The 22929-nt window shown below is 38.7% G+C and overlaps 1 protein-coding gene across 1 annotated transcript in view; it reads left to right on the top strand.

Annotated features, from left to right (window-relative positions):
* EDIL3 (EGF like and discoidin domains 3) overlaps positions 1 to 22929 on the top strand; it is a 392956-nt gene that overhangs the window by 129323 nt on the left and 240704 nt on the right. Inside the window, exon 3 of the mRNA XM_073344422.2 lies at positions 17323 to 17352. Within this exon, the coding sequence (XP_073200523.1) occupies positions 17323 to 17352 (30 nt within the window). The remainder of the gene's footprint in view (positions 1 to 17322; positions 17353 to 22929) is intronic.

Raw genomic sequence — 22929 nt, 5'->3', positions numbered from 1 at the left:
GGAAAACTGCATATGTGTTCCAACCAGTTCTGATCCAAAGAGGTAATTTAAACATAAGCATTCATTAACAATGTTATTTTGTACGTGACACAGCAGGTTGACCCACTGGAGGATTAGACAGTTTCCAGACACGTATGCATAAACCAAAAAGTTGTTTTCCAGCGTGGAAATGCATTTATTGAGAGAGAAACTAGGGAAACCTGAGTACATGAAGTCATTACATGAGTCTGACTTATGGACCCTTTCAATGAAGATGTTTTCCTTAGTGTTACAGCTGTGCAAAGAGATTACTCATGATGGTAAAAATTCATTATTTTCACAGGTTTGAAAAAATGCTTTTAGTCTCATTCTTACCTCACATTCTGTGTAAAAACAAAAAGCTGTTATCATATAGGCAGATCAGCTCTTCCACTGTGAAAAGCTCATGTTGTGATAATGACAGCGTGGACTAATCAGTTTCCTCCTGAAGTCAAGAGAATTGCTACTGTTAACCAAGTCCCCAGTCCTGCAGTGTGGTTCATTGGCATAGATTTGTCGCACCCGGTGAAGTCATTGTGGCTCCATACTGGCACAAGGTCAGTCTGCACACAGGTGGTAGTGAGTTCAGACCCTAAAATATGAGCATCTCTATGGATCAAACCTGTAGCTTTGTAAAGCAGAAAATCGCAACACCTAATGCATTGGAATACCCATTAAGTGAAAATCAGTCATAATTTTCTACTACTCAAATGTTTACTTAGACTATTCTTGAGGAGACAACATCAGGAAGGCACTCACAGAAGACAGATTCATTATTTTTTTTAAAATGTGCAGCTGTACTTTTCTCGAGAGGGAGCTATCTTTGATTAAATGCTGCTCATTGCTTCTATTTCTTTTATCTGAGACCAGTCGACATTCTTATCTGTTATCGCTCACCGTAGATACTCTAATTAGGCAACAACAACAAAAAAATGGATTTGTTTTGCAGATAGGGAAATTGCATTGTCAGTATCATTTGATTTACACAAAAAATATGGCTATGTGGCCTATAATTTAAAAGGAAAACTCTAATGGTTTTAGAAAGAAGATGTCTAATTTCAGCTCCTGCTTTTGCTGGCATGAAGGGAGAAACATCTGCAGCAGTCATTAGCTCATTGTTGAATACATTGGATTGGGTCAGCAGCAAGAGAGCAAGCAATGGATTAGCTCTGTCCTTACTAGCGGTGTCATTGGGATTAATTTGAGTTACATAGAAACAATTCTGCCTGACCGAAACTTCACAAACCAACTACTCAAATATACTAGTCAGAATCTGTGTTAGGCTTTTCCAAAAGACGGATGCATTCAACATACAACCTCTGAAAGAGAAAATGGAGTCCTAAAAATGATTGCCAATGAAAAATTAGATGGATTCCATTATTTTTAAACTATTTACAACCAAATATATTTGATCCTAGGTTTAATCCTTGATGACCCAAGGGCCAAGGGGGGGAAAAAAGACTTTCCTCAAAATAGTAGAGGAAAAAATCTCAATTTCAATGATGTTTAAAAGATAGAATGTTATGAATCTCGTTATTACTGTAGAAGTGCAAAGTTAGTAACATTCTTTTTTAATGCATATTTTACATGAATACACGTTGAAGGATAACATTTGCTATTATATTGTTCCTCCTGATCCCACTGAAGTCAATGGGAGTTTGTCATGCAGTCTAATAGCACTGCATTTGGAACAGGATTAGTCCTTTAATTAGGAAAAGTGTTTGTTGTTAATTGTTCAAATGGCTGGTTAATCGGGGTGAAATGAAATGGCATCTTTTCCCCCTTCTAATTTAATTTTCCTCTTTTGAGCCTGATATAAGTCCCTGTCTGTAACAAACAGAAGTTTCTTTGTATTGCTTATGAGCTCTGTTTGTTCAAAAAATGATCCATAGTCGCTCCACTGTTCTTCTTGACTTGGCAGCTGTAAATTGCGGGCCTATTTCGCTGCCTGGCATTCCCCTTTCTCCTTTTGTGCAAAGTCCTTGTTCTCTTCTGTTAGGAGTGATGTCAGTGAATGCCTTTAGTGTGTACAGGAAGACGACTAACATATTTTGGTGGTGGAGGGGCTGAGCTTGATTGATAGAGTAAGGCAATCAATGGAGCACTAAGAACAAAAATCTGTAAAGGGTTCCAGGTGATTAAAAATAAGGATTAAAGCCAAAGGCCTTCCAACACACACAAGGGGAAAGTATACTGAGAAAAGATGCGGAGTATCTTTTGGGTTAGTTTTATCTGGGTTTATTAGTGGTAAAATTTTCTGGATAAATTGGACTTTGGCAACCAAACTCTATCCACATTCATGCTATAATGGGGACATGTTCCATCACCGGGCAAACACAATTCCGATAGCCACCCACTGGTCATTTTTAAAATTGCCTGAAAAATCTGGTGTAAAAAGATCCACAGAAGGAAGATTTAGCTCATTAATTTGAGGTGTCCCCCCCCCCCGAGGATTACTTCAGGTGTGTCAGTATAAAAGAAAAATTCTTCTGTGGCCTGGCTGACCTTTCCTCACACCCAATAGATTGTTACAAAGCTAGGACTTGTGACCTTCCCCAGGCTTGTGAAGCCTCATATGGTGTTGAAGCCTGAAGATAATCACAAAGTAATGTGTTTTGGAAAATAGGCTAGAGCTTCATTAAGCCTCTTTGTACTTATGCTCTACATTTGTCACAGCTAAATGCTAATACATTTTACGTGATCACTTACTGCTGGTAAATCTTGACCCCAGTTACAAAGGAATTATCTGGGATTCATTAGCCCAAATTCAGATCTGATATAAGTGGTTACAGCTAGAGCTGGTCAAGAATTTTCCATCAGAAAAATCTGACAAAGTTCCCTTCATGCAAAATAGACATTTTCCTTTGGAAAACTCTCTTCCCCCTCCCCCCATATCCCCCAAAGAGATATTTTTGGTGGAGAATAAATGTCTGCTCACCCGAAAAGCTCGTGTTAATTGTACTTTTTGCTTGCAAGATGAAAGTGAAATCAACAAGAGCATTCCCAGGCAGGCATATGGCAAGCCAAAAAAAAATCCATTTTGGTTCTCCCAAAAAGGGATTCCAGAAATACTTCATGGGGGGGGGGTATGGAATTCATGATGATGAAGTTTTGTCCCAATTTGGGGTGGGAAAATTTTTTGAAACAGGCAAAATATTTTGCTGGTTGAGATTTCCATTTTCTGGCCAGCTTTTAGTTCCAGTTCTCCTGATATTAGTAGAGTTGCATCCATATTATTCCAGATCTGAATTGGCCTCTAAACTTCTAGTGGTGTTAAATGAGATCATATGAAAATTTGTTACTGAGATAAGATATAGTATAAGAAGCATGCACAGCCAGTGCAATGCAATAGAAATGTATATTTCATTGATTTGTTGCAGGTCACTGGGAGATAACAATCAATTCAGTCAATCATTTTCACATTTACAAAGTACTTTTTATGCAAAGACCCTAGGGCACGACACAGAATCCATAAAAAGACACAAAAGTGAAAAAGACTAAATCAAATACTGGATGTTTCACTTTAGCCCTACCATATGACATGTAGCATGCAGAAATTTCCCTTCAGCACCATATACGTATGAGTATGTGTATCTCTTTCTGACATACACGTGTGCTTATTAATTCAATGTGTCTGTGTGTATATATTTCTAAGTATGTGTAAATCAGAGATGCACTTTTGTGTGATTTGTGTATATGTCTCTCCTTCTCTCTAGACATTCACACACATATACACATGGTACATATACTACATAAGCTAGCTGTGTAGTTCTTTTAAATACAAAATTATAACTAAAATCCACTAGTTTAAAGCATGGAATATTTATGAGATGGAAAAATCTCCCCTCCAATGAATGTTTATAATCACATTTTTTCATTTTAATTTCTTGAATATATATCCTATTCAGTCATAAGAGTCTTAGATGTATTATGCTTTTCCTGAATATTGTATGTACATAGTAATTAACATAGATTCTTAAAATACATTGTATTTAAAATTTAATATTCTAACAAATTCCTTTATAGAAAATATTTTCTGCTCAGTTTAAGGCACCATAAAATTTCTAGTGAGAAAAACCTTTTGAAGAAACAGATTTTAAATGTATTTTGCCAAAACAGAATTGCTCTTTCTCTCCCTCCATTGAAGTCAATGGAGTTATTCCAGTTTACACTGGTAGAAATTAGATGAATAACTGTCACACAAATGTTAAAAATGTTTTATATTAAAATAAAATCTTTAAAAATAAAGTAACATTGTTTGTGTTGGGGATGCAGAGTATTTAGTTTATCTCTGAGGAGTTGACATAAAGGGTGGCAACAAAAAGGATCAGATCCTCTAAAATTAACCTTATCTTTTTTTAATTTGTGCTTGTAATGAAAGCAGGGGAGATGGCATAACAAAGTGCTCTCAGGGCACTCTGTGCTTCCTGGATTTCAGAAGGCAAAGTTCAGACATACTGCCTCCTTGATAAAATTTCCTAGGGCCTTGCAGATGGAGACTGTGTCAACAGCAGTTTTGGCACTGATGTCACTGAAATCATGAGCAGTTGCTAAGTGTAGTTTAATATATTAATGTTAATGTGGTAAAATATATACCATAAAATACACGTCTTCTGTAGTTTAGAGTTGATAGCAATGCTACCATCATCTCCGACTTCATCCGTGGATTGAGGAAAGAGTTGGTTAAGCATAGAAGTCAATTCTTGCTGTCAATTAGCCATTGTTCCTCCAACTGGGCAGTTTGTTTCAGAAATACCAAGTCCAAAGTGTCTCCCTATGAGTCAAATGTTAAGAATATTCCATATAATTTGCAGTATAAATACAATTGAGAATGGTAAACAACTTGATGTCCTAAGGGCAAACTTTGTATTCCCATAAGAGCTATCGAATTACCATCTGTTGTTCTCTGTTGATAATGGAATGTCCATAGATATGGACCCATAGAATGGGAGCTATGAGTGAGGATCAAGGGTATTATGTGGTTTTTTTTCTAAAAGATATTCTCTAAATCAAACAGAAATTAATTCAAGGAGTTTCTATGGTCTGTGTTATATATGCGGTCAGCCTAGATGATCACAATGGTGCATAGGAGCCAACTCCATGGGTGCTCCAGGGCTGGAGTACCCAGGGGTGAAAATGATGGGTGCTGAGGACCCACTGGCAGCCCCTGATCAACTCCTCCCCCTTCCCTCAGCGCCTTCCACCCGCTGCAATCAGCTGTTCCGTGGTGTGCAGGAGGCGCTGGGGGGAAGGGGAGGAGTGAGGGTGGGGTGCACTCAGAGGAGGGTGGAACCGGGTGGGAAGAGGCAGGGTAGGGGTGGAGTGAGGGTGGGAAGAGGCGGGGTGGGGTTGGGGTCTTGGTGGGAAGGTGTAGAGTGGGGGACAGATCCTGGGGCACAGCCAGGCGTTGAGCACATTAGAAAGTCAGTGTTGCAGAATGAAGACTGAGATGTATAAGTGCTTTAGATCTCGTCAGTCATTACTTCAAATGGGGTAATTTAAAGGAAGGCTTAGCTGTCAGTGTTTTGGTGTGGGGGGGGGGAGGCCAAAAAGAATGAAGGACCAGATTTTCAGAAGTGCTCAGCACCTAATCATTCCTGTTGACCTCACTGGGAGCTGCTGAGGGTTGAGCCCTTTTGAAAATCTGGCCCTAAATTACTAAAATATGATATATGAAATGTGAATAAACCTGGTCTAAAAAACTAAAGACCAGTATAGTTGAGTTAGATTTCTTGAAATCCAAATACTTACATATGAAAAAAAAAAAACCCTAACACAACGTGTTTTATAATCAATAAGTCTGGCTTCTTCACAGATCAAAATTGAGAAGCACTGGGAGTACTGAAAGTACAGCGAAAAGTACTGGAATGCTGACGGGTAGTTATGTTCAAAGTGCTCTTTAGAAAGGTTAAATCAGAGAAGCTGATAAACTTTAGACTTCTAGTGACTTTATTCATTAAGATAATTTCCATTGTTTTTTTATATTCACTTTATTTTCTCATGAGTAATAGTGCCCGAGACCTCAAGATTTAATAATTTTATATAATTGTGTTGACAGTATATAAATAATAAATTAGAGAGAATCTTACATTTTTGGTAGTATTTTAGGGACCAATCTTGGTGAAATGTTTAGCAGTTCTGGGAGGTACAAGGAAGTCTCAGCTCAAGATGCATTCAGTACCTTGAAGACTCAGACTCCTAATTATGTATCATCTTCTTTTATAATCATTGAGTACGTTTTGATGTCAGCATTACTGGAAATAATTTTGTGTCTATTGCCTTCAACATTTGTAATTATGTTTCAGTACAAATTATTTGATGGTATATTGATAAATTGAAATGAAACAATCAATGAAGAACTTCCTGTGACTATTAAAACTAGCACAACCTGTGGTACAAACCATATGCTAGGTTTACCATACATTTCCTTATTTTCTTACAGCCTCTTCCATCTGATGTTTTCTACTTGCCATACTGCACATGCTGCAATTCTATATTTCTGGTAGACATTTTACACCATAAACAGCAACAGATTCAGCTACATTTAGGGATCAGTCCTGAACCAACTGAAGTCAAAAGCAAAACTGTTATAGACTTCATAGGGAATAGAGCTGGGATCTTAATCAGCAAAAATAGAAGAGAGAATACTGTAAACATACAATATGATCAACTCAGTGTGGCTGTCCTTACCCTTAACCTGTGCATTTCATGACTTTTCTATTGTTAACTGTGCAACTGTAATGTTGGACTGGAATCATAGGACTGGAAAGGACCTCGAGAGGTCTTCTAGTCCAATCCCCAACACTTAAGGCAGGACTAAGTATTATCTAGACCAGGGGTCCCCAACGTGGTGCCCGTGGGTGCCATGGCGCCAGCCGGGGCATTTTTGTGTGCCTGCAGGACACCCCGCCGCCGAAATGCCTCCGAGAAGCATTGCCGTTTCTCGGTGGCATTTCGGCGGCGATGCTTCTTGCCGCTACCGCTTCTCAGTGGCAGCATTTCGGCGGCGGGGTGTCCAGCGCCTGCCACAGTCTTCTGGGAATAGCAATATGCTATTCCCACAAGAAAGGTTGGGAACTACTGATCTAGACCATCCCTAACACGTGTTTGTCTAACCTGCTCTTAAAAATCTCCAATGACAGAGATTCCACAACTTCCGTAGGCAATTTATTCCAGTGCTTAACCACCCTGACAATTAGGAAGTTTTTCCTGATGTCCAACCTAAACTGCCCTTGCTGAAATTTAAGCCCATTGCTTCTTGTCCTATCCTCAGAGGCTAAAGAGAACAATTTTCCTCCCTCCTTCTTGTAACAATCTTTTTATGTACTTGAAAACTGTTATCATGTCCGCCCTCAGTCTTCTCTACTTCAGACTAAACAAACTCGTATTTTTCAATCTTCCCTCACCAGTCATGTTTTCTAGATCTTTAATCATTTTTGTTGCCTTTCTCTGGACTTTCTCCAATTTTGTTCACATCTTTCCTGAAATGTGGCACCCAGACCTGGACACAATAATCCAGCTGAGGCTAAATCAGCATGGAATAAAGCAGTAGAATTACTTCCTGTGTCTTGTTCACAACACTCCTGCTAATGCAGCCCAGAATTATGTTTGCTGCTGCTTCTTTGTTATTTTTTGGCTGGGGGGGGGGGGGGCAACAGTTTAGCTTGTGATCAACTGTGACCACCAGATCCCTTTCTGCAGTACTCCTTCCTAGGCAGTCATTTCCCATTTTGTATGTGTGCAACTCATGCAACTCTTCCTCACAACTCTGCAAACTTTATAAGTGTACTCTCCTTGCCATTATCTAAATCATTGATGAAGATATTGAACAGAACCGGACCCAGAACTGATCCCGGTGGGACCCCACTTGATATGCCCATCCAGCTTGACTGTGAACACTGATAACTACTAATGTATTCAGCGCATGTAGCACAAGCCTATCAAGCCTAGCATGGACCTTGGGTACATACTCTATTAGCCCACTCTGAATACTGTGCTGATCTATGCCGCTGTCATTTCCTGCGCTAGTTGTATTCAAGCTAGTGCAGGTAGGCTTTTGCTCTGTAGGCATACCGTATTCAGCCCACAATGGGTTTTTTTTCTCACATCCCATCCAACTATAAGCAATGTTTTGCCCCAAATCAAAGGCACTAGACTCAATGAAAACAAATTGTATATCCACCGAGTCCAACTTTCACATTACATAGTCAGCTGATTTTGTTGTCGTACTGGTGTGATTGGTGGAAATGACTTTGTTTTTTCCAGCCACATACAAATGTCTGAAAGTATTTTGATCAAATTTTCCTTAAACCGTACAAATAAACGAGCAAATAAAAAATCATACATGGAAAATTTCAGCCTTGAAGGTGAGAGCATCTCTGTGTGTAAATCATCATCATGTTCCCACTACGCCTTTTGTGTTTAGGGCAGCGATGAAGCATCTCCACTCCTGTTTGTTTATGGCAAGTCTTTCAATGGTTCCCCAGCTGTGTCCCAGGGTATTCAGCTTGGCTTCCACAGCTCTTAGTCATGTTGTTTTTGGGCAGCCTCATTTTCGCTTGCCTTCAGGTGTACACCATTACTACTCTGGTGATGGAATCAGTTTCCATTCGAAGCACATGACCAATCCATCTCCAGCGCCTCCTAGCAATGATGGTGCTCATATCCTCTTGGCTGCACTGTGTCAATAGATCTTTGTTTGAGATTATTCTGGGCCAAAAGATATGGAGGATTTTTCTGAGGCAGGTTGTATGGAATGAAGACAGTTTGAACATGTCATACTTTCTCATTCCCCAGCATTCTGCACTATAAAGTAATGTTGAAAGTTCGCAGGTCTGATAAATCTTGAGTTTGATTTTGGTGTTGTATTTTGATGATTTACAGACTGTATTTAAGCTCCTGAAGGTGTTCCTGGCTTTACTGATTTTGTTCCAGATGTCCTGGCTTGTTCCACTGTCCTGGCTGATGGTGCTGCTCACGTATCTGAATGTCTCTAAATTAGGAGACCATATTCCTCTATCCGTACTGGTGATTGGGAGGGAATATTAAAGGTCATGATAGCTGTCTTATTGCGGTTGACTTTCAGTCCAATTTGCTGCTGAATTTGTTGAGTCCAGTTGTTTTTTTCTTGTATATGGTGTTGGATATGTGATAGGAGAACGAAATCATCTGTGAAGTCCAGGTCTTCAATGGATGAAAAGGGTGTCCATTTAATGCCTCTTGGCATGTCTTCTGTTGTATGCTGCATTATCCAGTCAATGGCAATGTTGAAGAAGATTGCAGGCATGACACACCCCTGACAAGCTCCTGTTTTGACTTCAAAACTAAGCTCACTGTGATCAACACTGCATGTAAAGAAGAAATAAAAGCTTTTGATGATGTGATTGTATGGAAAGGGATTCCATATGCCCGCAGAATGCACCATAGGCTGGTCCTGTGAATGCTTTCAAAAGCATTCTCAAAGTCTATGAAGTTTATATAGAGTTGCTTATGCCATTCTAAGTATTGTTCCATTATGTTCTGTAGTGTGAAGATCTGGTCTGTGCAGCCACGCCCTTTCTGAAAACCGGCTTGCTCTTTTCCAAGAACACTGTCAACTGCCTCTGATATACACTGGACTATGATCTTACACAATACTTTGCTTGGCATAGATAAAAGTGTGATACCACGCCAGTTATTACAATCACTGACAGTTCCTTTCTTTGGTATCTTCACTATAACCCCATTGGTCCACTCATCTGGCACTTTTCCCCTGTGATAGATCGATATAAATAGAGGGGCCAGGATAGATGCGACTAACTCAGGATTTACCTTGAACAATTCTGCATTCAGCTTATCCTTTCCAGGAGCTTTCCCTATTTTTAAGGATTTGATGGCTTGGATGATCTCTTCCTTAGTTGAGGTGTCTGGTGATATCAAGATCTTCTTCTGCCTCCTGGATATTTGCTTCCTCTTTCGGTGGCTCCCTGTTCAATAATTCTTGGAAATGCTCTGTCCAGTGCATTTCTTGTTCTTTTTCTGTTGTTAGTAGGTGACCTTGTTTGTCCTTGATGAGAGTGTTTGTTGGTGTCTGGCGTTTACCACTGATAAGCCGTGTCATTTTGTAGATGTGTATCTTTGTGTAACAATGGGGATATAATGGACTGAGTTTTGCATTGTTAACTATAACAGATGTTAGCAGGTGCCTACTTAGTTAAAAAGGGCTATAAAATATAAGTATTTAACTTAAAAGGTTCTTTATTGGTATGTTAGTGCAAGTTTTATAAAATATGAGAGGAGTGAAGACTTTGCTCTATAATTTATAAACCTGTGCTCAGGGTGATTAATATTAATTATCATTTGAAGTACATTAGGTTTTATACTTTTATATTTTGTTATTTTTTCTTGATATTTTTAATCCTTGATTGTATCTTCACACACAGAAATATGTTTATATAGTTATGTGATGTTTCAGCCATGACAGACAGCCACTAGTTTCAAAATTAGTGCTCTAAAGTCAGCCTGCTGTGATGTTGGCAGAACTTCATTGAATGGCTATGTGTACCAGATAATTATTTCAAAAACAAATCACTACAATCAGGCATATGATTTCTTCAGTAGGCACTGGGTTGACTCATTCAGTTAGATGTATTTTGATGTTGTTTATCTTAATTCCCAGTCAAAAGGAGGGGTGAAAAAACTGATCTGTGTGATACTTCTCTCCGCCCTCCTCTCCTTCATATCGGTGTTCTTAAGTAAGAGGAAAAAATGTATGACCACACCAGCAAACACACTATTCAAGGCAACTAAACTTGATGGTCAATGGTATATTGAGTGCTGTTGACAGATCTAGTAACATCAACATAGGCAACCTTCCTGTGTCCATTAACAACTGTAATATGCCAAAAGTCAATTATCCTATTGATTTTTATTTCAAGCAATGCCATGAACATATCTAAACAGCACTTTGAATGTTAACCTTCTTGAAAGAATTGCATTATGTTTTTCTTCATTTCCCAGCTATGATTTTAATAATATTATGGCTGCAGTTATTCAGAACTACTTGTCAGTGTTCAATCTTAGTGCAAAAAAGAAAAGGAACTTTTCAAATTTTCTTTCATTTGAAATTGAAGTTAAAACCAGAAACTGTTGCGTACTATGGGATGTTGGTGTTGACAGTTATTAGACTTGGTTTGATGCATTTTACAGAACTCTAAATATTTAGGCTTTTGAGTATGAAATAATACCCTGTAGATAGTTCACTGTTTTTTATTGTTATCAGTTCTTCCAAATCATGCACCAGTTACCTTTTCTTACAAATATTAATAAAAAGTGTTAAAGGCAACTAGATCTAGCATTAATCCATGATCAATGTTCCCTCTAATTTTTGACAGGCCGTGTGCGCAAAAAATTTCTTCTGTGCAAATTTTTGTGCGCGCGGTGTTTCGCCGTGTGTGTGGGGTTTAGGATCTGTGTGCGCACGCACACATGCACAGCTTAGAGGGAACAGTGTCCCTGATGACCCCTTTCTTCGACACAAAGCTAATGTAAGCCACTAGTGAACCTGCCCCCTTAATAGACTTCAAATTTACTACACCTCAAATCTCAGACTGGGTTTGCTTGCACTTCTGAAAACATCTACCGCTATAATGGTCGAACGCTGAGGCTTAACACAGTATTATTGCAGTCACTCCCATGCTAACATTGCATCATTGCATTTTCATAGCAACTCTCATACCAGTAATATGATATACCCTGAACAATTCACATTATTGGACCCTCTGTTCAAATCTATTTCTTCTGTGATTGCATATTTGTTTTATTAGCATACGTTGGGGATGATAGTATTACTCACTTATGACCAAAACATGAGTGAGTTATATGAGTAATCACAAATGTGCATCAAATTTGTTCTAAGTGTATAGCAATAAAATCTTTGTGCTGCCGTATGACATCATATATTTTGTTAAAGCTCCACTGTAGAAAGAAAAAAGAAATTAAAACATTTTTAAAGTTGCAGACTGGTACAGTTTTGGTGTTTACATCTCTAAATACTTCAAGATCATTATCATGCCACCACTTTATACAGACTTCTTTGACATACTGGTGGAGATATCCATGTCAGGTATCTGGCTTTTTCAAGCTACCAAATGTTGGCCCATTCCTGATCCCTCCCACCACTCTGAAATCAGTGCGAGAACAGTTTGACCGATCATGCCAAACTACTGCCAGGCATAATGAACCAGCAGATTTTGTGTGAAGTAATGTGCTTCCAGTTTATTTTTTGTTTTTCCTCCTTCCTCATCTCTGAAATAAGATAATTGGGAAATTTACTGCTAATTATCATGGGTGAGACTCATTGTATAAATAGAAAAGGAGTACTTGTGGCACCTTAGAGATTAACCAATTTATTTGAGCATAAGCTTTCGTGAGCTACAGCTCACTTCATCGGATGCATACTATGGAAAATACAGAAGATGCTTTTATACATACAACCATGTATAAAACCACACATAAACCATGAAAAAACGGGTGTTTACCACTACAAAAGGTTTTCTCTCCCCCCACCCCACTCTCTTGCTGGAAATAGCTTATCTAAAGTGATCACTCTCCTTACAATGTGTATGATAACCAAGGTGGGCCATTTCCAGCACAAATCCAGGGTTTAACAAGAACGCCTGGGGGTGGGGGTGGGGGCGGTAGGAAAAAACAAGGGGAAATAGGTTACCTTGCATAATGACTTAGCCACTCCCAGTCTCTATTCAAGCCTAAGTTAATTGTATCCAATTTGCAAATGAATTCCAATTCAACAGTCTCTCACTGGAGTCTGGTTTTGAAGTTTTTCTGTTGTAATATCGCAACTTTAGGGTTAGGGTTAGGGTTAAGATCTCTCTCAAGCATTCTTACAACTACAATACCCACCTGCGGAAGTGAAGAAACAGATTGATAGAGCCAGAAGAGTTCCCAGAAGTCACCTACTACAGGACAGGCCTAACAAAGAAAATAACAGAACGCCACTAGCCGTCACCTTCAGCCCCCAACTAAAACCCCTCCAACTCATTAAGGATCTACAACCTATCCTGAAGGATGACCCAACACTCTCACAAATCTTGGGAGACAGGCCAGTCCTTGCCTACAGACAGCCCCGCAACCTGAAGCAAATACTCACCAGCAACCACATACCAAACAACAGAACCACTAACCCAGGAACCTATCCTTGCAACAAAGCCCATTGTCAACTGTGCCCACATATCTCTTCAGGGGACATCATCACAGGGCCTAATAACATCAGCCACACTATCAGAGGCTCATTCACCTGCACATCTACCAATGTGATATATGCCATCATGTGCCAGCAATGCCCCTCTGCCATGTATATTGGTCAAACTGGACAGTCTCTATGTAAAAGAATAAATGGACACAAATCAAATGTCAAGAATTATAACATTCATAAACCAGTCAGAGAACACTTCAATCTCTCTGGTCACGCGATTACAGACATGAAAGTTGCAATATTACAACAGAAAAAGGAGAGTGATCGCTTTAGATAAGCTATTACCAACAGGAGAGTGGGTTTGTGTGTGTGGAAAGGGGTGGGGGAGAAAACCTGGATTTGTGCTGGAAATGGCCCACCTTGATTATCATACACATTGTAAGGAGAGTGATCACTTTAGATAAGCTATTACCAGCAGGAGAGTGGGGAGAGAAAACCTTTTGTAGTGGTAAACACCGATGGTGTTTTTCATGGTTTTTATGTATAAAAGCATCTTTTGTATTTTCCACAGTATGCATCCGATAAAGTGAGCTGTAGCTCACGAAAGCTTATGCTCAAATAAATTGGTTCGTCTCTAAGGTGCCACAAGTACTCCTTTTCTTTTTGTGAATACAGACTAACACGGCTGTTATTCTGAAACCTGTCATTGTATAAATAGCCTTTTTTTAAAATAACTTTAGGATTGAAATTGCTGCCAATCACAGGAGTAGTGTTGTGGTGATGATATTTTTATCTATTTATCAATAATGTAATGACAAGTGGAGAGCTGATGTGTTTGAGTTGGGATGAAAAATGTATAGTGTATTCTTTTTTTAAATACTTCTTATTAAGGCAAAATTGCAGTACAACATTTACATACTATATTGTACATTGCTTATTACTTATTCAGGATCAGGTTAATATTCAAAGAACCTGGCTAAAGATTCTGGCTTTCTGGCTGCAGAGCCCTCCACCTCTGAGTACACGAAAAAGAGTGACCAAATTTTGAAATACCCATCCTCTTTTTGGTGCGTCTCTTACGTATGTACATGGTGTGAAAGCTTGTCCATTACAAGGACAGTCCATATTTTACTATACCACAGTTACGTAGGAGGGGAAGTCCCATACTTCCAGTCATGTACTATTCAGAGTCTTGCTGCAAACATTTTTTTTTAAATGAAAGAGTCCAATGCCTTATTAAAAGCAGGTTGTTTTTCAGATGTGGCCTTTCAAGCTATCGCTGATAAAAGAAATCCTGTCATGGACAGCAGGATAATTTAAGCTGTGTCTCGTTTGATAAAGAAATCACTGTGTGCATAAGGCTGTGGAATTTCATATTGTATTTATTCATATTTAATTTTTAATACATATTTCCAGTTCAGTCATGCCCAGGATTTAGAAGTACAGTAATAACAGCTAAAATTAGGTCTTTGCCTTTTTCATGAAAGCAATTCTAAATGTGCATATTTCTGCTTTGGAATATTATGGAGTGCTGTTTGGACTGCAAAGGGGAAAATGAGTTAACTGTGAGCAGTGACTTCTCTATTGGTTAATATCATGTTGGCCAAGATCTTGCCTTCTGATTATATGTAGTGAGTTCTTCTAGCTTTTCAGTAGGTTATGGTAATCATCCTTTAGAACAGACAAGTACAGTTTTAGTTATCTCTGTCACAGTTTGGGGCAACTGAACCTGTACTCCCTGTCTGTATTAAGCTTCTGACTTCCTGATATTAATGTTCCTGCTCTTCTTCTCTCTCATGCTGGCACTCCTCTCTCCCCTTGTGCTGGCGCTGTTCCTCCCGGTCCACAAACTACTGGATTTGCAGACACACTTGCCGTTTCTCCTACTCTGTTGATCTCTCTGGTTCATGCTGATGTTTCACCAGTCCTTCTGCCCTCCCTGCAACTCCTTGGTAGCTGGGGAAATTGCAGCTTGTTTGCTTTTGACTGAATGCGCAAGTCATCAGCTCATTTCTGTTTCCACCACTCTTCATGTCTCTTCCTACAATGTTGTCACTGAGCTTACAGTCTATACAACCTATTCCATTTTTAAAATAAGCAATGTTTCTCTGGTACTGGGTAGAAAATTGAGAGAAAAATCATAAAATGAAAATCTGTAAATACAGTGGATTTGTCTAACCACAAACAAAAGCACTACTAGTTAGGTTCAAAGGCTGCCTAGCAAAGTAGAGTGTATTAATGACAGTGGGTGAAATTCTGGCTCCTTTGAAGACAATGGCAAAAGTCCCCTTGATTTCAATACAGCCAGCACTTAACTTTTCAGCAATGTGGAGTTTGTTTGTTTTTTCTCCTCTCAGAAAGCTTGTTTACAGCCTGATTTTCCATCATTAAAGTCAACAGGACCTTTGCAATTAACTTAAATGGGCATTGCATCAAGACCTGAGGCTGTTAGTAAATTCCAGCATCTTCCAGTGTGCCCTGTCTCAGCAGAGCAAAGCATCTTTCCTGCTCCTCCTCCTCTTCTTCTTCTTTCTTCTTCTTCTCTCCTATTGTCTGTAAATCCTGAATTGACGTGACCATCTTTTCTTTCATTTCAGTACACCTACAATAAAACAACATTTTCTTCCTGTCATACAATCTAAGTCCAATCCTGTATATGCTTATTTGCAAAAGTAGTCATTACTCAAGTGATCATTTATTTGTATAAGGAGTTTTATAGGCATTTGTTACTGTGTTGTCTATTGGCTTCTTGTTCCCTATCCTTTTCAGTTCTTTCTGAATACTGAATTGCGTTAATAAACCCCCCACCCTCAAAAGAGTTTAATCAAAGGAAAGCAGCTGGCTGGTGCCTCACACAACATTTCATTAGCCTCTGTTGATTGATTCTGATGCCCCTCGGAAAGACTACTTCACTCCAGTGCAATTAGAAATAATCCCTGTGTCCAGGATAATTGTCATATACAATAACATACAGAACACCATATTAAATTACCCAAGACTTATACACAGTGCAATTCATATGTGATGAAAGAAGTTCCCAAAGGTGTCTGCTATAAATTTGCACTAAAAACAGGGAGTCCTCGAGTTATATATGTTGATGTAGGCGAAGAGGGGAAAATAAATCATGCAGGAGATCAAAGTTTTCAAAAATCTTTGAAATCTCTCTCTTTTTGGCAGCCAATTGTAGTCAGGGTGTAGAAGGGAGGAAGCAAATCACACAGTTCTCAGGCCACCTTCACTGGTGCTACCAGAGGCTTTGTGTGTTTTTTATCCTGTCCAGCCCAGCGTTTAGAGAGATGTGCTTTCCAAGCAAGCTAAAAAGTGGATGTCTGTGGCAGGGAAAGTGGAAAAACTGTGTTTTTTCAGTGAAACCAAAAGACAACCTTATCTTTAAAATGTTAAGGAATACTGATCAAAAAACCCCCACAGTGCTCTAGAGTTCTCTATCCTCTTAGAGTTCCCTATATCACCTTTATGCTGAGTCTCCATTGACTTCTTAGGATAGGAAGAGTGTGTGAGTTAATCACTTGTTGGGGTTTCCTTCACTTTGATTAAACACTTTTGAAGGATGTAGGGAAAACCATGTGTATGTTTATGAAATATAGATGGACTTCCCATTAACTTCAGTGGCAGCAAGTGAGGCCAAAGCAAAACATTCTTTTGAAAATCCTATTCTTTTTCTCTCTTCAGGTCAGCAAGGCAACACGTTTCTTTTAACAGTGCTGTAACTATTCCCATTAATTAATATGGTCTCAGAAATGTCTGATATCTTCCAGCCGAATAATATGAGGTTTTACCTATAGTCTTTACACAGGAGATGTATATGGAGGATGGGGGACAGAGGGAGGGGGGATAAAGATGCAAGACTGTAAAACACACAGATATGTTAAGTTCACAGTGGATTTAGCTTGGTTTTCTAATAAATCTGAAATCTGATAATGCAGTCGATTCAGACTTTATATTTAAAAACCCACACATGTCATGCCATTGTGTTGCCAGTTTTGGATTTTAGTAGGTATATTTAAATGTAACCAAATGGCTATTAATTAGCACTGTTGGAGTTTCTTCAACTATTTATAACTTTTTTCTTTCTTTTTCTTTTTTGGGCCCAGAATCTGATGAAGAGGAGCCAACTTCAGCAGGTAAGAGAATCTTATGATTTAATCATATTAACCACTATAGAAGGTTCTAGGTTTAATTTTAACCAAGGTGCTCTCCAAAGTATGACTCCATGGTAAATGCCTTTGAATTTAGGACTAGTTGTTAATTCACTACAGCATCAATGCTTTTCCTCCTATTTGGTTCTTCCTTTTGACAGTTCTTTGGTTTATATTGGAAACGTTAGGTGTGCCTAGACTTATTTCAAAAGAACTGATTGACAAATAATTAAGATATTTGACAATATACTTGCAGAGTCTCGTTTGGAAACTCCCTGAATGTTGTTCCAGGATACAAATTTGTTGCTTACCCTTCTGACTAAGCTTAACTACCTCAAATTAATTGGGAATCCATTAATTTGATATTTAAAAAACTTGAATACACACAAGCTTAGTAATAATTCTAGTATATATGAAGAAACATTAGTAGCATGTTCAGAAGAAACAAAGGGCCTAGGGTAGCAGAAAATAAATTGTAGGGATGAATGAGAGGTAGAGAGGGAGGATGTGTACAGGGGTTAGAGCAGTAGTATAGGGCCTGATCTACATTATAGACAAAGCTACATCAGCTAGGAGTGTCAAAAAGTCACACACCCCTAGCTGAAGTAGCTATGCTGGCAAAACTTTCTAGTGTAGATGTAAATATAATGACAGAAGAGTGCCTTGGTAAGCATAGCTAATGTCGTTTGGACAGATGCCAGCTATGCCAGCTGAACACCTCCTTCTCTGTGCATGTGCTATCTCTCCACTAGGGGGCTTTGTTGACATAGCTATGTGAGCCTAGTCTCTGTAAGTACAAACATGACCCAGGACTTGGGACACCTGGTCTAAGTCCTTGCTCTGCCACTGACTTCCTGTCTGACCTTGGGAAAGTCACTTAGCCCTGCCGAGATTCAGTTCACCATCTGTAAGATTGGGGAAATAGTGCTTCTCCCTCAAGTACCCGACCTCACAGGGGTGTTGTGAGGAAAATACATTAAAGGTTGTGAGGTGCTCAAATACTATGATATTGAGGGAACTATAAATAATTAAGAGGGGGAATAAGAGTGAGAAAGGTAAAAGGTGAGCAGAGAGGGAGAATAAGCGAGAAAGGTACTGAAAAGTCGGAAGAGGGAAAGGAGGCAGCTGAAGTTGCTTAATAAAAGGAGATAGTGTCAGAGATTAAACAAACTGTGCAAGAGCAAAAGTATGAAGGATATTGGAAAGAAGAGTCTGGATAAGAGAACCTGAAATTGCTTAAACATGTTTAAAGATATTTTTAAATCATTTTTAAAAGTTCCAGCCTTCTGAGAATCCATTGTAGAAGGACCCATCAGCATTAAAATTTTGTTTAATATATCTTAATAAGCAGCACAAAACATTATATTGTTTCTGTTCCATGGTCTGGATAAGTGCACAAATGTTTCTGGTACAAATTCTTCCAACAGGTGAATTCACAATTTGGGTTGAAATACTCTTACTGTAAACATTTGTGCCAGTAAAACTCAGCTACTCCAAGTATTCACAGAAAGTATATATACAAGGAGAACAAACCTGACCCAAACAAATGCATTTTAAAATTTGAATGAATATAATGGAAACAGTTTGCATTATCCACTCTGGTTGTACTGCTAGATATATCGTGTCATGCTTCAGGTCCTGATCCAGCAAAGCTCTCTCTGACTCTCTCTGACTCAGAAGGGACCACCAGAACATCCAATCTGACCTGCTCTATATCACAGGCTACCAACACCAGCCAGCACTGTGACACTAAACCCAGCAACCAAAATTAGACCAAAGTTTTAGAGTCCAGATGAGACAAAACTATTATGTGCCACAGGCAAGGGATAGGGTGATCCTGGCAATGATCCACAGTTTATGCTACAAAGGAAGGAGGGAAAGCCGCAAGGTCACATAAGGCAACACTAAACTTTAAGTCTGTGATTGGTCCCACTGACTCTGTAAGCAGGTGCTTAATTGGGGCCTTAAACAGGAAGCAGTGAATCTGTGGTCCAGAAGCTCAGTGTAAATTGTGACAAAAAAATACTCCATCTTGTTCCTAAGGAAGCCAAAATCAAAACTCTCATAGACCTCAATGGGTGTAAGATTAGGCCCAGTCTTCTAACCTTCTTTACGTAGTGCTATTATATGAAAATAAACTTAAAATTAAGAGAAAAAAGCCTCTCATATATGTGTTGCTTGTTCAAAGAAATTACTCCAGGGTTTCTCCTATTATGCATAGAATGAAAATATTCTTTATCTAAATGTTAATTTATACCCTGAAATGGACTAAACAATTTGAGATCTTTGGAAGCTTTTTAATTTATAGTTTCTGTTCATTTTGCTTTAAGATATGACCAGATGGTATTGTTCTGAAAGTAATAGATTGCAACATTCTTATGGAAGTGTTTTTAATACAATTATTTTCCCAGCTTTTATTGGCATTTAGAACTCTGTGTTCTGCATAAATCAAATAATCCTTCCCTATAATACCACTTTTGGGACTCAAAACATTTTTCTTCTTGATGAAAGATGCATGTTATATAGATTTATATTAGGGGCCTGATCCTAAGCCTACTGCAGTAAATGGGAGTCTTTCCATTGACTTCAGCTGGAATTGGATCAGACTCTCAAAGAAGGAAGCTTTCTAAAGAGAGAGAGTTAAACTTCTTTCAGGTACTGGAAGTTTCTTCTGAAGCTCAAGTGTTTTCTTTCTCTACAAAGAATGCTTGTTCTTTACATTTTTCATCTACTTTGTGGTACTTGTTTTGGAGGAGTATAATTAACATTATGATGCCAGGGGAGTAAAGTTAACATGGAAGTGATTTTGGAGGATTGTAAGGACATTTTCATAATTGCAAGGCTCAGGGGTAATCATTTATCATTCAAAATCATAAGTATCTTAGATTGTACTCTGAATACTTTTCTTCAGGTATGATGTTGGAATTTTGTAGAACAAGGACAATGCCGTCAATCACAAAAGGTGGAAAGATACAGGTTAACCCAGAGGCAGATTTGAGTACGGGCTTCTTTATTGCGATACTTGTTCCCCTGGACAATTGTCCAGTAAGCACTGGATTAATTATATCACACTCATTTTATTTAAGTTTAACATGTAAATGCCTACATCATTTACAATGCCCCCAAAAACCTTATTAAGTAATAGAAACACCCATACTGTTAGTATGCCCACTGTTAGTATGCCCATTACGCATGTCATACAAGCATTTTTACTTTGAAAATACATTTCTTTGCAACAGTATTTTGCCATAAATCTCCCTCATCAGCAATTCTCAGATGAGGGTGGAAGGGGCCATGACCGAGAGCTCGCTTATGAATTTGGGAAAGGAAGGGAGGAGGAAATAACACTTCTTTCTTCAAAAGGTATCCTTTAGATCCCTGCATTTCTTATGCAGCTGCAACCCTTATCGATGAGGAGGGATGGGAAAGGGATAACACTTTATTTATTAAGCAAAGGAATAGTGCATGCCTGTGTCTACTCCCTGATATCATGCCAACACTCGCGGTTTTCCATGTCTTTATTTAACCCTTACATATCCCAACACATTGCATAGTTGGGGAAAAAAAGGACAACTGATAAATAGCAATGCTAATACTAGGCATCCATAGCCTTTGTTTCCAGTGAAAAAGTACCAGCGATGTTCAAGATGGCACTTTTTACCAGGTGACATTATCACCTGACCTTGCAGTGTCAAAGCAACCATGAAACCAGAATTATTTGCAATGTACACAGGAAGGAACTCCCGGAAGATGGGGGAATCCACATCTTTGAAGACTCATTGTCTTTTTCCTAATGGCCCATTGAGGCTGATGGCCTGTTGTCTGGTGGGTGTCTCTCAAATACACACAGAGTTGTAATTCGTTTCAGAGTGGTAGCCGTGTTAGTCTGTATCAGCAAAAAAAAAAAAAGGAGTCCTTGTGACACCTTAGAAACTAACAAATTTATTTGGGCATAAGCTTTCATGGGCTAGAACCCACTTCATCAGAATTGTTACATAGTCAATATTCCTGACTTTAGATACAGAAATGATACATGCATACAAATTGGATAATCACATTCAGTAAATTATAACCTCTCTGATGATATCTTAGAAGACCCGTTTTGCATAAAATATATCTCTTATGCCATATCCATATCATAAGCATATTTCCATAAAGATTATGGGTTGTAACATCACAATTAGGGATTTTTTTTTCCATTTGATCAGCAGGATAAAATGATAATCCTGGATTCTACATTTCATGATGGAGTTCGGCTCTCAGCATCCAAGACACACTGGCCTTTTGCATGTAAGCCCATCAGAAGTGTATAGTCACTGAATTTTACCCTGGCCAGTGGCCATTATTACAGCCTATGTGAAAGGATTAGTATCTTTATAATCCTCAAATAATAGGTGTCTTGTCTGTTCTTAAATGAGTCTATATCTAGAGAAATGACATTTCAAAATATTTATGTGGCATCATTGTTTTGGTTATGTAGGCAATGAACTAAATGGGCTCTTCTCAGCTGCGAAGGAGCTTACGCTTTTCTGTAAGACACAGCTTCCAGTCTCAACATTTTTTGAAAATATCTGATTGGTTTGTAAGGATAACTTTCAAGCTAAATCCTTTTTGGTTTTGACAGCATTTTTGTGTCCTTTCTCTGTAGAAATGCTTTAAAGTTCTGGAACAGCTTCTATCACATTCTGGGTTAGCTTGGTGCCTAGTTTTATCTCAGATATCTGTGAATCCTTTCTTTTGAACCACTTCCGTGAATTCAAACATAGTTACTGTTTTCATCTGCATTTCTGACTGCTATTTTTTTCTCCCCCAATCATGGAAAGACAGCTAGAAAAATCTTCTCTGAGGTGCTTTCTAAAAGACGCCACCTCTCCTAGTGTACAGCCATGAGTGTGAGTCTCTCCTAGTGGCTTCTTTAACTTGGAGGCCTCTGCACTGTGATAATTTATATCCGAGAACAGTTTGTCTATATCAGCTGCTGCTGGATGACCTGCTTATATGAAGCTTTGTATCTCAAAATGTTCATCCTAGATTAATGTGTTTCCTCTCCTCCCCCTAAGGCTTAACATCTTATTTCCCTGAATATGGAATGGTTTCTGACAATATCAAAGTGTAATTTCTTCAAAGCAAGATGAGAGATGGCACAGATAAACATGCTTCACTTTGTTCACCTGCTTTTACTCCTTTACTTAGAATGCAGAAATAATGCATTCCCTCTTTCTCTTCAAAATCATTACTCTGAACCAAGAACAGTCTTTGTTGTTGTTGTCAATGAACAATCTACTCTTTTTAAAAGCCGAGGATAGTAGGCAATTGGCGCTTAATGTTCATATACATGGAATATGCAAATATATTAGGCACCTCATAAGAGTGAAAGATGCTTTAAAGTTTAGACTTGATGTTGTTTTTAATGGAGTAGAGATGCAAGATAGAAAGTAATAATACCTTCCACTGGATGTAATGCATTTAATCTTCAAAATGATTCATAAACAAATATTACCTAATCCTCACAACAGCTCTGTGATGTAGGTATTTAGGTACAGATAGATACTGTGACGGGGC

The sequence above is a fragment of the Lepidochelys kempii genome, chromosome 5 (assembly GCF_965140285.1).
Source record: "Lepidochelys kempii isolate rLepKem1 chromosome 5, rLepKem1.hap1, whole genome shotgun sequence".
In the NCBI taxonomy this organism is placed as follows: domain Eukaryota; kingdom Metazoa; phylum Chordata; order Testudines; family Cheloniidae; genus Lepidochelys; species Lepidochelys kempii.
Note: the sequence above shows the minus strand (reverse complement) of the source record. Positions and strands in the feature narration are given on the sequence as shown.